Source organism: Macrotis lagotis, chromosome 3 (assembly GCF_037893015.1).
Source record: "Macrotis lagotis isolate mMagLag1 chromosome 3, bilby.v1.9.chrom.fasta, whole genome shotgun sequence".
Lineage (NCBI taxonomy): Eukaryota > Metazoa > Chordata > Mammalia > Peramelemorphia > Peramelidae > Macrotis > Macrotis lagotis.
The window spans coordinates 279,445,894-279,458,214 of record NC_133660.1 but is presented as its reverse complement, the minus strand read 5'-3'; the positions used below and the strand labels follow the sequence as shown (position 1 = coordinate 279,458,214).

Below are 12,321 nucleotides of genomic sequence, written 5' to 3'. Positions count from 1 at the left end.
TGCTCTGCAGCAGATCAGAATGGGGTAGAGAGATTGTTGGAGGCCCACCTCTGAGGGCTTGGATCTGGGTGCTTCCCAGGTCTCTCCCCTCCCCAAGAAATCTTGTCCACACCTCCCCAGGTTCCTTATTGCCCTTCACTCTTTCTCATTCACAGCCTCTCACTTAGGTGAAAGAAAGTGATTGAGCCAGGTTGGAGATCATTTGCATAGGCTGCTTATAAGCTCCTTGCTAATCACATTACCTCTGAAGTACAAATCAGCTTCAGAGACTTCAACGAACTTTGAAAGTGTCAATGGACTTGGTGAAGCTCAGGGGCTTTTCCATCTATTTATTATTTGTCAGCTTTGCTTGAAATCCACAGCCCCAGATGCGGATCAGGCTCTGAGAACTCTGGGAGATCCTCAACCAGAGGGAACGCAGCCAGGGACAGTAGGAGCCCAGGGAGCAGGTAGTCAAGGAGGTCATTGAGTCCAATCCTCCCATTCTGCAGATGAGGAACTGAAGCCCTCTAGGGTCATAGATGGACAGGTGGAAGGGACCTCAGAGGTGACTTACCTCTTACCTCCTATTGACAAATAAGCTGAGATCCTTCAAGTGAAGTGACTTTGCTCACACAGATAGCTGGCAGTACAATTAGGAATTGAATCTCTTTCCCCTTTCTGCCACCCCAGAGTTCTTTCCATGCCAGTGCTTACTTCTGTCTCTCCTACTTGACAAGGTCCCTGAGCTATGGTCTGCCCACCTTTACTTAATGACCACCAGCAAGGTGGAAACTACCAATGCCCATGGCTAACTTAAATTATTTGGGAAAGGTTTTTTTGGGAGGGGGGGAATGAAAACCCACCTTTTGTTCAACTTCCTCCCACATCTTCAGGTTCTGCTATCTGGGGCTGAGCAGAGAATCCAGTCACACAACTCTCTACCAAGGGCCACAGAGATCTGAGCATGAGACCTGACTCTGCTATTTATTCTGAGTTATGCTGATTCAGGGATACCCCTTCTGCTTTCTGGACCTCAGTTTCCTTAGTTGTAGATGATGGCATTGAACTAAGTGGTCCCAAAGATTACTTCTCATTTAAAATGTACTGGCCTCTGTATCCTAAACATAAATGGAACAGATTCAGAGCTCATCCCACCCCTTCAGCTTGCAGCTGATGAAATTGAATCTCAGGAATGGGGCATTACTTGAATTTGGGACCTGAGGGCTGTCCATGCCTCTAAAGTATCTGGTTTCCAGGAAGGGGAGAGTCAGCTGCCCTTCAGAGAAGACCATCTCTTGTCAGAGGGCAGCCAGGCCTCCCTTCATCATGCTCTGGCGTTTTTCTCTTTTTTATTTATATTTTATTTTATTTTTCCAATTGTATGATATGAAAGTTTTTCCACATTCATCCACTGGCATAATTATAAGTCATGCATTTTCTTCCTCCCTCCCTTCTCATCCCCCTCCCCTCAGCAGTGCAGACGTCTGGTAAAAGTTGTAAACGCACATTTGTGTTTAGTATGTTTACATGGCAGATATTTTATGTATGAAGAATTAGGACTAAGGGGAAAGAAATAGCACCATGAGAAAGCAGGAAAAGCATAAGAGAAATGTTTAAAAAGTGAACATGGTATCCATTAAGACTGTGATTTTTTTGTTGTTTTTCCCCCTTTGGATGTGGGTGGCATTGTCCATAGCAGTCTCCCAGGGTTGTTCTAGATCTCTGAATTATGGTGGAATTCCATCCATTATGATTGTCCAATTTAGAACATTGTTTCTCTTGGTTCTGTTCCCTTCTCTCAGCATGAGTTCATGTAAAAATTGCATTGTAATTCTTTCCAAGCTTTTCTAAAGTTCCAACATTCATGCTTTCTTACAGAACAAAAGTAGTTGGAGCTCCTTCCTCTATACCATCCCTTCTCCCTTGCGTTTTCTATCTCAGGGAAGAATCATCTAGGACCATGGACAGCATTTCCATCCGTTGGAAAGGCAAATGCACAATCCTTTCCCTCAAGGAGCTTCCAATCCAGTGAAGTAGACAGTCTATAAGTTATCGGATACATAAAAGCTCTAGCAAGAGGAGTGGAAGGCAGTCTGGGAGGGGAAGATGGTCCTTCCCTAGATCAGCTTAGGATAACTCACTAGCTTCTCTTTTCAGAACTTTTGCTTTCTCAAATTGAGTATCAAGTGAGCCCATAGGGGCTCACCTCTTTGCTGACTTTCAAGTGCTCTCTGGATCTCACCTCTCCTGCACCCAGCCTAGGCCTCTTTCTCCTGTGAGCATCAAAGGAAAAGAGCCAAGTTGCATTTCAAGTCTAGATTCTTCTGAGCATGTGTGAGACAAAGCCCAGATGGACAGAGAAGGCCTGGGGAAAGTCTCTCTAGGAAGTAGGATACTCCATCCTGGGGAGGGCATGTTCTTCCTGTGGTCCATGCCTCTAAAGTATCTGGTTTCCAGGAAGGGGAGAGTCAGCTGCCCTTCAGAGAGGGCCATCTCTTGTCAGAGGGCAGCCAGGCCTTCCTTTGCCATGCTTTAGTGTTTTTTTTTTTTTTCTTGTGAATGATAGGCCCCAGCTCTAAGACCATGGGGCATTTTAGGATCCCTTCTCCCCTCCCTCATATAGTGATGGGGCCAATGTCCTGCCCAGAGTCAGCTCTCCAAGGCTGGCAATTGCTAGGACTTATGGAGGGGACTTATCAGGGTGGTGGGAGTCAGGAACATGTTTGAAGTAGAGAAGAAATAAAAGCTAAAATGAATTGAGGGGGGAGGAGTAAAGAGGAAGAAATACCTTTGAAATCTCAATGGGAATGGGGCTGAAGGTATGGGGGTCTAAAGGGGAGCATTGGGCTTATTGGAAGAGCAATTATCTCCTAGTAATAAGACCCTGGCCCTTAAGGCCATCTGGACCCTTAGCCCATCTGGTATCTATGTGTAATGGATCACCCCACAACAGTGCAGTTGCATTTGGAGGCCACATATATGAGCAATTTTGGATCCATGAGATAGCTCTATTCTCTCCAGTCTCACTCAGAAGAGAACCAACAGAGGAAGTATAGTGGGAAAAGCCCTGGGTTCAAATCCCATTTCTGACATCTTCTCAAGATGTGTGCCCACCATTCTGTTTGTTCCTCAGTAAAACGTTGGTGATAATGGTTCCTCTCTCATAGAGTGATTAAGAGGAACCTATAGGGGCAGCTAGGTGGTGCAGTGGATAGAGCACCAACCCTGGAGTCAGGAGGACCTGAGTTCAAATCTGGCATCAGACATTGAATAATTACTTAGCTGTGTGACCTTGGGCAAGACACTTAACCCTATTGCCTTGCAAAAAGAAAAGAGAGGAACCTATGTTCTGTAAGACAAACTTCATTGAAATGTCCTTTGCAAGGTTCTGGGAAGTGAACTGTCTATGATAGCACTTTGTTTTGGCAGGAACCGAACCCTTCCTGAAATCCAGAGGACAAGAAGAAAAGCAGGCCCAGTCTTCTTCCCTCCCCACCTTAGGAAAGGGAGTATAGGTTGGGTCACTGATCCCAGGAGACAGCACCACCAGCTCCATGAAAAAGGCAGACTGGTTGAGCGAAGAGAATAGATTTTGGATTTTTAGGGCACCATCCCCAAAGAGAAAAAAAACCATTTAAATAAATTTAACTTTAATTTTCAGATAATTGATGTCAAGAGGAGAATGGGGGAGGGGGAAAAGAAGATGCTTTAGCAAACAATAATTCATAGGGGCCTTTCCCATTGTATCACTTCTCCCAACTCAAGATGTGATTGTCCAACTCCCAGAAGCCCCCCATTTGAACTCGCCAGGGTGCCAGTCTAGTGGGCAAAACTGCAATCCTTTCACTTAGGACAACAGGTCATCTTTGCGACATCTCAACCTTAGAAGTATTCAGAAATCCAAATCATCTTATATACCACAGGAAAAGTGCCAGTCCTTAGCATGGGCATCAGAGTGCCCCAGTTTCCTACCCAAGTCATTCAAATGGATCTGATAAGGGCTATATATGTCTTGACCAACAATAGGTCAAAGGCCAACCCTACTTGGTTGGGCCCTGACTGGAATGTAAAAAGCAATTGGACAGAAATTGAGGGTTTTCCCTCCCAGTTTTATTTTTTTTTTCTGCCATGCAAAAGGGGTCATTCTTTATTTCTTTCTTGCCTAACTTAATTACTGAATGGGCATTGCCTCAGTCAACCTGAATGGTTAAAGACATTAGCTTAACAAGGCCAAGGTCTCCGACAGAAACCAGAACCATCATCCAGTTGTCCTGATCCACATTTTGTCGCTGGACCCTGATGGCTCTGGGGTTGGTGACTGAGCATGGACCCCCCTCCTCCCTGTACTGAAATCTAAGTCATATGGCAGGGAGGCATGACCTCCCTGCTGTCTTGGTCTTCTTCAAACATGAAGTACAAATAGTAACAAGCCCTCTGGGTCCAGTGTCCAGATGGAAGTCACTCAAACACTCAGGGACCCCCCCCCAGGGCTTTCTTTTCTTAGATTCCTCATCTGTGAAATGAGGGACTTGGACTAGATGGCTTCTCAGACCCTGTTGTAGCCTTCCAAACCAAAGTGCCCTCCCCAGACATCATGTGTCTTGTGCTATCTCCCTACTAGAATGTAAGTCCCTTGAGGTCAGGGACTGTCTTGGGTCTTGTAAGTCCAGTGCTTATGTTTACTAATTGTTTTTGCATCCATCCATCCATTCATACTGCTCCAGGTCTATGACTTAACGATTAAAGCATCAACTTGGAGCAATTCTCCATCTGACTATGGAGACATGGGCTAGATCATTTGCTTCCATGATTCCATGGAGGCTCTTGGCTAAAATATATGCACACACACACACACACACACACACACACACACACACACACACACACTGCCCCTGATCTGTGAAGAGCAGGTTCAAAGTCATCAAGAGGAAGGACACTTTGAGATCACAGAAGAGTTGGAAGTGCCCTCAGTGGCCCCTGCTCCATTGTTAATCACCATGGCTTCCACCATGTGTTTAAGGTGCCTCTGTTCCAGATGTGGTTAACCTCAGGATCCCAGGGTTTTATCATAGTAGCCATCCAGCCAAGAGGTGTGGAGACCTCTCATGATGGACAGAAGCCTACTCCCATTGTACTTTTGGACACTTCCGCTTGTGAGCAGGTTTCTCCTACCCTTTTTGCATGAGGCTGTGGACCGTAAGTTACTTTGCCATGGAATGCATCATTCATGCTCTTGTCAAAGATTTACATGCAGCTCAGCTTGTCATCCATAATAACCAATCATGATTTATTCCCTTTTACATGTGCATAGCACATACACTGCAATATAAGACAGCACCTGTATAAAACTACAGACAGATTCTGCGAATATTGGTCAATCTGGAGAACTCAAACACACATCTGGGTAAAAATGGTACAACAGTATTTTAAAGGAACAGACCGTACCAACTCCATGAATGAGAAGATGATTCATTGTGTGTGTGTGTGTGTGTGTGTGTGTGTGTGTGTGTGTGAGAGAGAGAGAGAGAGAGAGAGAGAGAGAGAGAGAGAGATGGATAAGAAAATTGGACCAATTTTCCAGCAAATTGGAGAATTGCTTCTGTTGTCTGAGATGTGGAATCATTCATTTCCCCTTAGGTGTGGGTTGTCCAACCCTGCCTTCCAGGAAGCAGAGCCCTCTCTTTGCCCAGAGCCCTGGGTATCCAGGCCTGGCTTATAGGCTCCTGTTCCAATGCACCCAAGCAGCCCCTGCAGCCTCTCCAAAGCTAGGGGCTCAGTGAGCTCAGGAGTGGGGTGCAAGTGATTGCAATAAAATGGGGATACTTCAAAACCAACAACAGCAATCACAATCCCAAAGCAAGAATGTCACAGAGAAAAGGCAAGACTCAAATTTTCCACAGTCGTGCTGTCTGCCGGGACCCATAAAGTTAATTCGGGAGCCAGTTTGCAAACATCCTTGAGGAGTGCTCAAGAATTTCATAAACATTTCGGGCATTTCTGGTAACCACCTAAGGTCATTTTGTATAAACTCGAAAAACTCATTCATTCAAATGTCCGCATTGGCCATTGTGTGACATTGGGGTGAGGGGAAAGGGGCTTTTTTTAAATGTCCCCTGCCCCAGCCTCTTCTCTCTTTGCTCCAGTGACACAGCTTCCATTTGAAAAATATATAAAGAAAAAATATAGGGTTACTCATTGACCATATAGTGCCCTCTGACAGCTGTCTGCGAATATTTTCTCCATGATTATCCTTACTAAAAGTAAATCCCTGGGTAAAGATAGCTCAAACGTGACAAGGTTCAGATGGGATGTAGCCCACACCACACCGGTGGAATGCTTCTTGGCTACATATGGAAAAATGGGGCGCTGGGATAGTGACCTCCAGAGCTTGGGAGAGATTCTGGAAAGCAAAAATGCTAGGCTTTCCTGGGAGATTTTGCTTTGAAGCATTGGTGAGGTAGACATGAAACCAATGGAGCAGGAAATGAGGCAGAGGGAAGAACAGACTTTCTAAGTACAGCACTCAAAAAAAAAAAAAAATGAAAGAGATAACTCCAAGCTTGTGTGTGTGTGTTTCTCTTGTTTAAGGGGGAGTCTGAGCCACCAATCCAGGCCTCAATCTTGATCAGAGCTGCCCTAAGATCAAGGCTTTGCCCATGCTGTTGATTCAATGGTTGGGACTGGATGGCAGCTATCACAAAACTTGAAAAGAAAAAAGGAGAGACTTTGGCACTGGGTAAAAAAGCAAGTTGAGGGTACAAACCTTTTCCAGGTTGTCCCCCCCATCCCCATGCTGATTTTACTATGCTGGCCTGGAGAAGAGGCCCTCTTTCTGACAGACATACAGTAAAGGAGAGTTAAAGTTTGTGGAGTTGTTGAAGGATCCCTGCTGCCCAGCAAATAGATGGAGGAAGATTGCTTGGAGGTTCAAAGGTCAGCCCTGGGAGATCTAAAAACAGATTTGTGGGGTAGGACTTCCATGGGATCCTTTTTGTACTAGAAGGAAACTGATATGTTTCTTTTAAGTAGGAGTCAGGCTCAAATGGGGTTCAGCCATCAGCTGAGGGTCCAGGGGAGTCTGGAGCCAGAATAAGCAGCGAGCACAAAGGAATGCCATCTGAGGATCCCCCCTGGGGGTGGGGGGAGTCTAGAACCCAGCTCCCTCGGTCTCTGGTCAGATGATAGTAGCAGCACATGATTATCTGAGAAACAGTGAGAGGAGGAGGCAAGGAAGCGAAGTCCCAGCAGAGACGGTTTCCCTCTTTTCTGTTCATTTCTTTTCTTTTCCAAAAAACCAACACACCCACAGAATTATAAATAAATTTGTGGCAATATATACAGACTTAAATAATTAACTTAACTATGTTACATACACCTGCTCCCGCAGAGTCTCCATTGAAAGTGCACCAAGTTTGTCTGGTTTCCCAAAGGTCCAACCGGCTCTTCCTTCCGGCATCCCTGCCCCTGACATCCCTCCCGAGGGGAGAGCCTGGGAGGCTCAGATCCTGGGCAGGAAGTGGGTCACAGTCATGGTGGGGGACACTCGATTGCCTTTCTTGGTTCTCCCATTTTTGCTCAGGGCGATGTACATGCCTGCATACTGCCGGGACTCGTAGGCATTGTAGTTATTAGGCAGGAGGATTTCTTTGAAGGTACACTCGTCATTGAAGTAAGGCTGGAAGGAAGAGGAGGGGGCCAGGGGGTTGGTCAGAGCTCTCCCAGTGGACGGCAGTGCTCCTCCCAGACCCTCGGGACCATAGTTAGGATGGGCTCAGCTCAGGGGCTCCAAAGTCTGGCTTAGGGCATGCTCAGAGACTTCACAGCAGATTGAGTTTAATTGATTCTAACAAAGAATCAGACTTAGGGCTGCTTTCAAGGGTCAAAGGTTCCCAAAAGACTGGATTGAACTATTTCAGATTGAACTGTCCACAGTCCTGGATAGGAAATATAGGACTACAGATTTAAAGCAAGAAGGAGTTTAGGGGCCCTATCTCATCCACAGCCTCCATTTTCCAGAAGAGAAAACTGAGACTATCTGGTTCAATGACCTGCCCTAGGTAAGATAGGTAGTAAGTGAGAGGGACAAAGGATTCAGGTTTTAATTCTGGCCCAATCAATTAACCCTGTGACCTTGAGTAAGCCCCCTAGTTCCTTCTCACCTGCCTTAGTTTACTCTTCTGAAAAGGGGTGATAGTAGGTAGGTGGGTGAACAGATAAATTGACAGATGGATGGATGGATGGATGGATGGATGGAGGGATGGGTGGATGGAGGGATGGATGGATGGATGGATGGATGAGTGAGTAAACATTTCTTAGGCATATAATCTGTCATCAGACACTGGGGATTACAGTTAAAATGATTTCTAAGGTCTTTTCTCTCTCTAACACTCAGGTGAGATACTTTTGCCCACCTGGTCTAGTTGGGGTGGGGCCAGAGCATGACTTCACACACAGAAACCAGCTGCTTCTGCAGCTGGCCAGACACCTGGTCAGTACCATTCCCCAGGCCTTCTATATTCCTCTGCCTTCTGCCCCTTCCCCCTTCTCCCCTCTGCAAGCAATTCCCTGATCCTTCTCAGCTGACACTCTTCTACTCTCTCAGGCCCATGAGCCAGGTGCAGCCATGGAGTCTGGTGGGGGAAATGGAATGGGGGGGAGTCAGCTGGATTCTCCTTCCTCCTAAAGCCCTAGGTGCTCGGATTCCCACCAGTTGAAGGGCCAGAAGGAGAAAGAGCAGGAGTCAGAGTGGGAGTGTCAATCCCCAAAGCAGTTTGACTCCCTTGTAGGGAAGAAGAAAGGAGGGTAGCTATGTATTTTCTTCCATTAGGTTCATGTGGGAGGTCTTGGGGACCCACCCCCCAATCCCATCCATGTCCACGGACAGGGTCAGTCTGGTTGAGGGGGCTCCCATTTCTGTAGGTTTTCCTTTAACAACCCAACCAGGCAAGGAGTTCAAATGATTATCCCCATGTTACAGATGGGGAAACTGAGGCTCAGGATCACTCAGAGACCTATGCATCACTTTGTGCCCTCCACTATTTGCCTCTTTCCTTCCCCTTGATTTGTGGTGGGGGTAGCTCTTCCCATTTCCACTTCTCTCACTCCCTCCACTCCCCACCAATTGGGTGCTTAGGGGCCCTTCTGGATATCTTCACTGCTCAAGGTGTGTGTGTGTGTGTGTGTGTGTGTGTGTGTGTGTGTGTGTGTGTGTAAGAGACAAACTGGAGAAAGACAGACAGCAGACAAACATGAGAAACAGATAAAAGAGGAGAGAGTCAGAGAGATAGACAGACACGTAGCGGAGGCTCGGGGACTGCTGAGCACCTCAGGGGCAGGACAGGGGCGTGGTGGCTGGGAATGGGGACCCCCGCACGTCCCCCGCTCCCGGCCTCCCTCCCCAGCTCCGCTTCTCACCGAGCCGTAGAGTTTGCCCTTGTTGTTCATGGCCACGAAAAGCCGACTTTTGACGCCAAAGAGGCTGACGACTCCCCTTTCCACCGGCGAGAGCTCCAGTAAGCCTAGACGGGACGGACGGACGGCGGGAAGTGAGGGGGTTGGCTCGCCGCCCCGCTCCGCCGGCCCCCGTGGGGTTCTGGGGCTCAGCCCAGACCCCCTTCTAGCACCACCCTAACATCAGACCTTCCCACCTTCCCATCCCCAGGCAGCCGCGCAGGGGCACGGGCGCCCGCCGGCTTCACCCGGTCCCGAGGCTTGCGTTGTTCGCTCGGGGTGGAGGTGGGAGAGCGGACGGAAGGGGAGAGAAGAGGAACCGAGCTGGAGGATGGGAGTGAGAGCCGCCCCCCCACCTGCCTGCGTCCCTCGAAACTTCTAGGAACCAGGAGCTCCAGGCAAAGCCCGGCCCCAGCTCAGAGTCTAGTGCCCCTCCTCAGGAGGCGGAAGGACCCTGGGGTATGGGCAGCCGTCGGAGTCCGGCGGCCCCGGTCAGCACTCGAGTCTTCTCAACAGGCTGGGCCTCAGTGTCCCTTCTTTTCTATTCCCCCAGGAACCAGAGATTAGTCTGTAAAGTCCAGGGAACTAAACTAATTGGTGCCTAAGGGCCCTTCTAGCGCCAATATGCGCCTAGTGGGCCTCGGAGCTCCGGCCTAGGCGGCCCGGGACTCCTCCAGGCTTCCTGCGGGAACCCCGGCCACAGGCCAACTCCTTTCTCCCTGGCGCCCTCAGGCCCCCTCAGCCCCCTCAGCCCCCTCAGCCCCGCAACTGTCCAGACTTTCTAGAATCGGCCCAGGTAGCCTAGCACATAGCATCCACGCCCCCCACCCCCAGCCAAGGCCTCGGGCAGCTGGCACCCCGGAGCTTAGGCAACCCTCAGGCCAAGGGGCTTGGGAATCGGATACCCCCTCCCCATCTCTCAGGGAAGCACTGGTGAGAGACAAGCAGCAGGCAAAGGCACGAAACGGGGGTCTCTTTCGCCCACCATGCTTCCGACGGTGGAGCTGGTACCCCTAGGGGAGGACACCGTACCGGGGAGAGAAGAGGGGAGACTGTGAAGAGAGAAAAAGAGGAGAGAGAAAGAGAGGGAGGAAAGGAGCTTGAGAGAGACAGAGACCGAACGAAAGAGTAGAGAAAGAGATAGAGAGAGACACAGAGGCAGAAACAGAGAGCGAGCGAGAGACAGACACAGATGAGATACAGAGACACACATACACAGAGGAGACAGAGAAAGAGAGAGAGAGAGAGAGAGAGAGAGAGAGAGAGAGAGAGAGAGAGAGAGAGAGAGAGAGAGAGAGACAGAGAGACAGAGAGACAGAGAGACAGACAGAGACAGAGAGACAGAGAGACAGAGAGACAGAGAGACAGAGAGAGACAGAGAGATGGGGGGAAGCCGGGTGGGGGCGGCTACTCACTGTAGCGGTTCTCGTTGTGCACGCCGTTGATGCGGCCATCGGGCAGGACCTGCAGATGGAAGCCGATGCCCACGTTGCAGTAGAGCCGGCGCAGCCGTTTGATGCCCAGCAGATAGTCACCGTCTCGGTTCAGCTCCTTCCTGTCCCCGGGGAGCCGGGCCATGGAGCGAGAGAAGAGGGTCTCCCATCGCCAGTCGAGGGTGTCGTTGTGCGGGGCTGGCAGAGGGCCCCCGCGGCCCGGCCAGGGGGACAGCAGTCCCAGCAGCAGCGCGGGCAGCAAGGCTGAGGGGTGAGGCATCCCGGCTCGCAGGGGGGACACACGTGGTTTGGCTGGAGGCAGTCAATGACTCTAAAAATACCCCCCTGCCCTGCCCTGCCCTGCCCGGCCTGCCTGCCCGCCTGCCCGCCTGCCCGCCGGCCCGGCCTGGGCTCTTCCTAGGCTCCGAGCAGAGAAGAAGCGAGTCTGAGGGCAGGAGGGCAGGGAGCGGGTGCTAGGAGATCCCCAGTCATAAAGTTTGGGGCTAGTGGCTCTCGGCTCAGCTGCGGCCCCCAGAGAGCTGTCCGGAGGCTCCCTCACCAGGCTACATGGGGCAGTAGAGACAGAGAGGAAAAGGCAGGGAGAACCCCCAGAGAGGAGCCCAGGAGAGAGACAGAGACAGAGACAGAGAGAGAGTCAGAGACAGAGGGGAGAGAGAGAGAGAGAGAGAGAGAGAGAGAGAGAGAGAGAGAGAGAGAGAGACAGGCCAGTGGGAGTGGAGCCGAACTTGGATGAGAAGCCCCGGTGCGTGGAGGGTGCGAGCCTCCCCCAGCAGCCAGCCATAGCTCCTGGGCCCTGGCCACCGGTATTTATATCCCCCCAGCACCTATTACATCACCACCTACGGCTGGAGGGAGCCTTCAAAGCAGAAGCCGGGATGCTCCCCAGCCTCCAATCCTCTCTGGAGGAAAAGGGAGAGCAGCGGGCAGAGGGACGGGGGGAGGGGGGAGAGCCGGGCTGGGCCATGCTCCCCTGTGCCTTCCCAAAGGGCTAGTGCAGGTAGCCCCGAGGCCCCCTTGGGGTGGCCTCTGGGACTCTGGCCTTCGTTCCTCTCGGGCCAGCTCCCTCCACCCCGCTTCTTCTGACTTTCTTGTCCGGATTGTCTCTCCCCTCTTCCCTCTCTCACACTCTCTTCCCCTCTCCTCTCTCTGCCTCTGTTCCCCTTTGCTGCCTTTCTCCTCTTTCCCTTTTCTTGGCTTTATTCCCCTTTGGCCCACTTTCTGACTCTACTTCCTCTCCTTTCTCCTTGGTCCTGTCTTTTCAAAGTCTCTGTCTCTCTAAATCTCCTTTCCAATATTGTCTCTCTCTCTTTTCCTTTTCTTATCTTTTCTCATTTTCTTTCTCTATTGCTACTGTCACCTCTCTCTCTCTCTCTCTCTCTCTCTCTCTCTCTCTCTCTCTCTCTCTCTCCCTCTCTCTCTCTCTGTCTCTGTCTCT

General features: G+C 50.1%; 1 protein-coding gene across 1 annotated transcript; it reads right to left on the bottom strand.

The window, feature by feature from the left end:
• Positions 1-7,334: 7,334 nt before the first annotated feature.
• FGF4 (fibroblast growth factor 4) lies at positions 7,335-11,145 on the bottom strand. Its single transcript, XM_074227616.1, has 3 exons — positions 10,848-11,145; positions 9,397-9,500; positions 7,335-7,657 (listed from the first exon to the last, which is right to left on the bottom strand). The coding sequence occupies exons 1-3, from the start codon at positions 11,143-11,145 to the stop codon at positions 7,481-7,483; spliced, it is 579 nt and encodes a 192-aa protein (XP_074083717.1). The 3' UTR covers positions 7,335-7,480.
• Between the last annotated feature and the right edge of the window lie 1,176 nt (positions 11,146-12,321).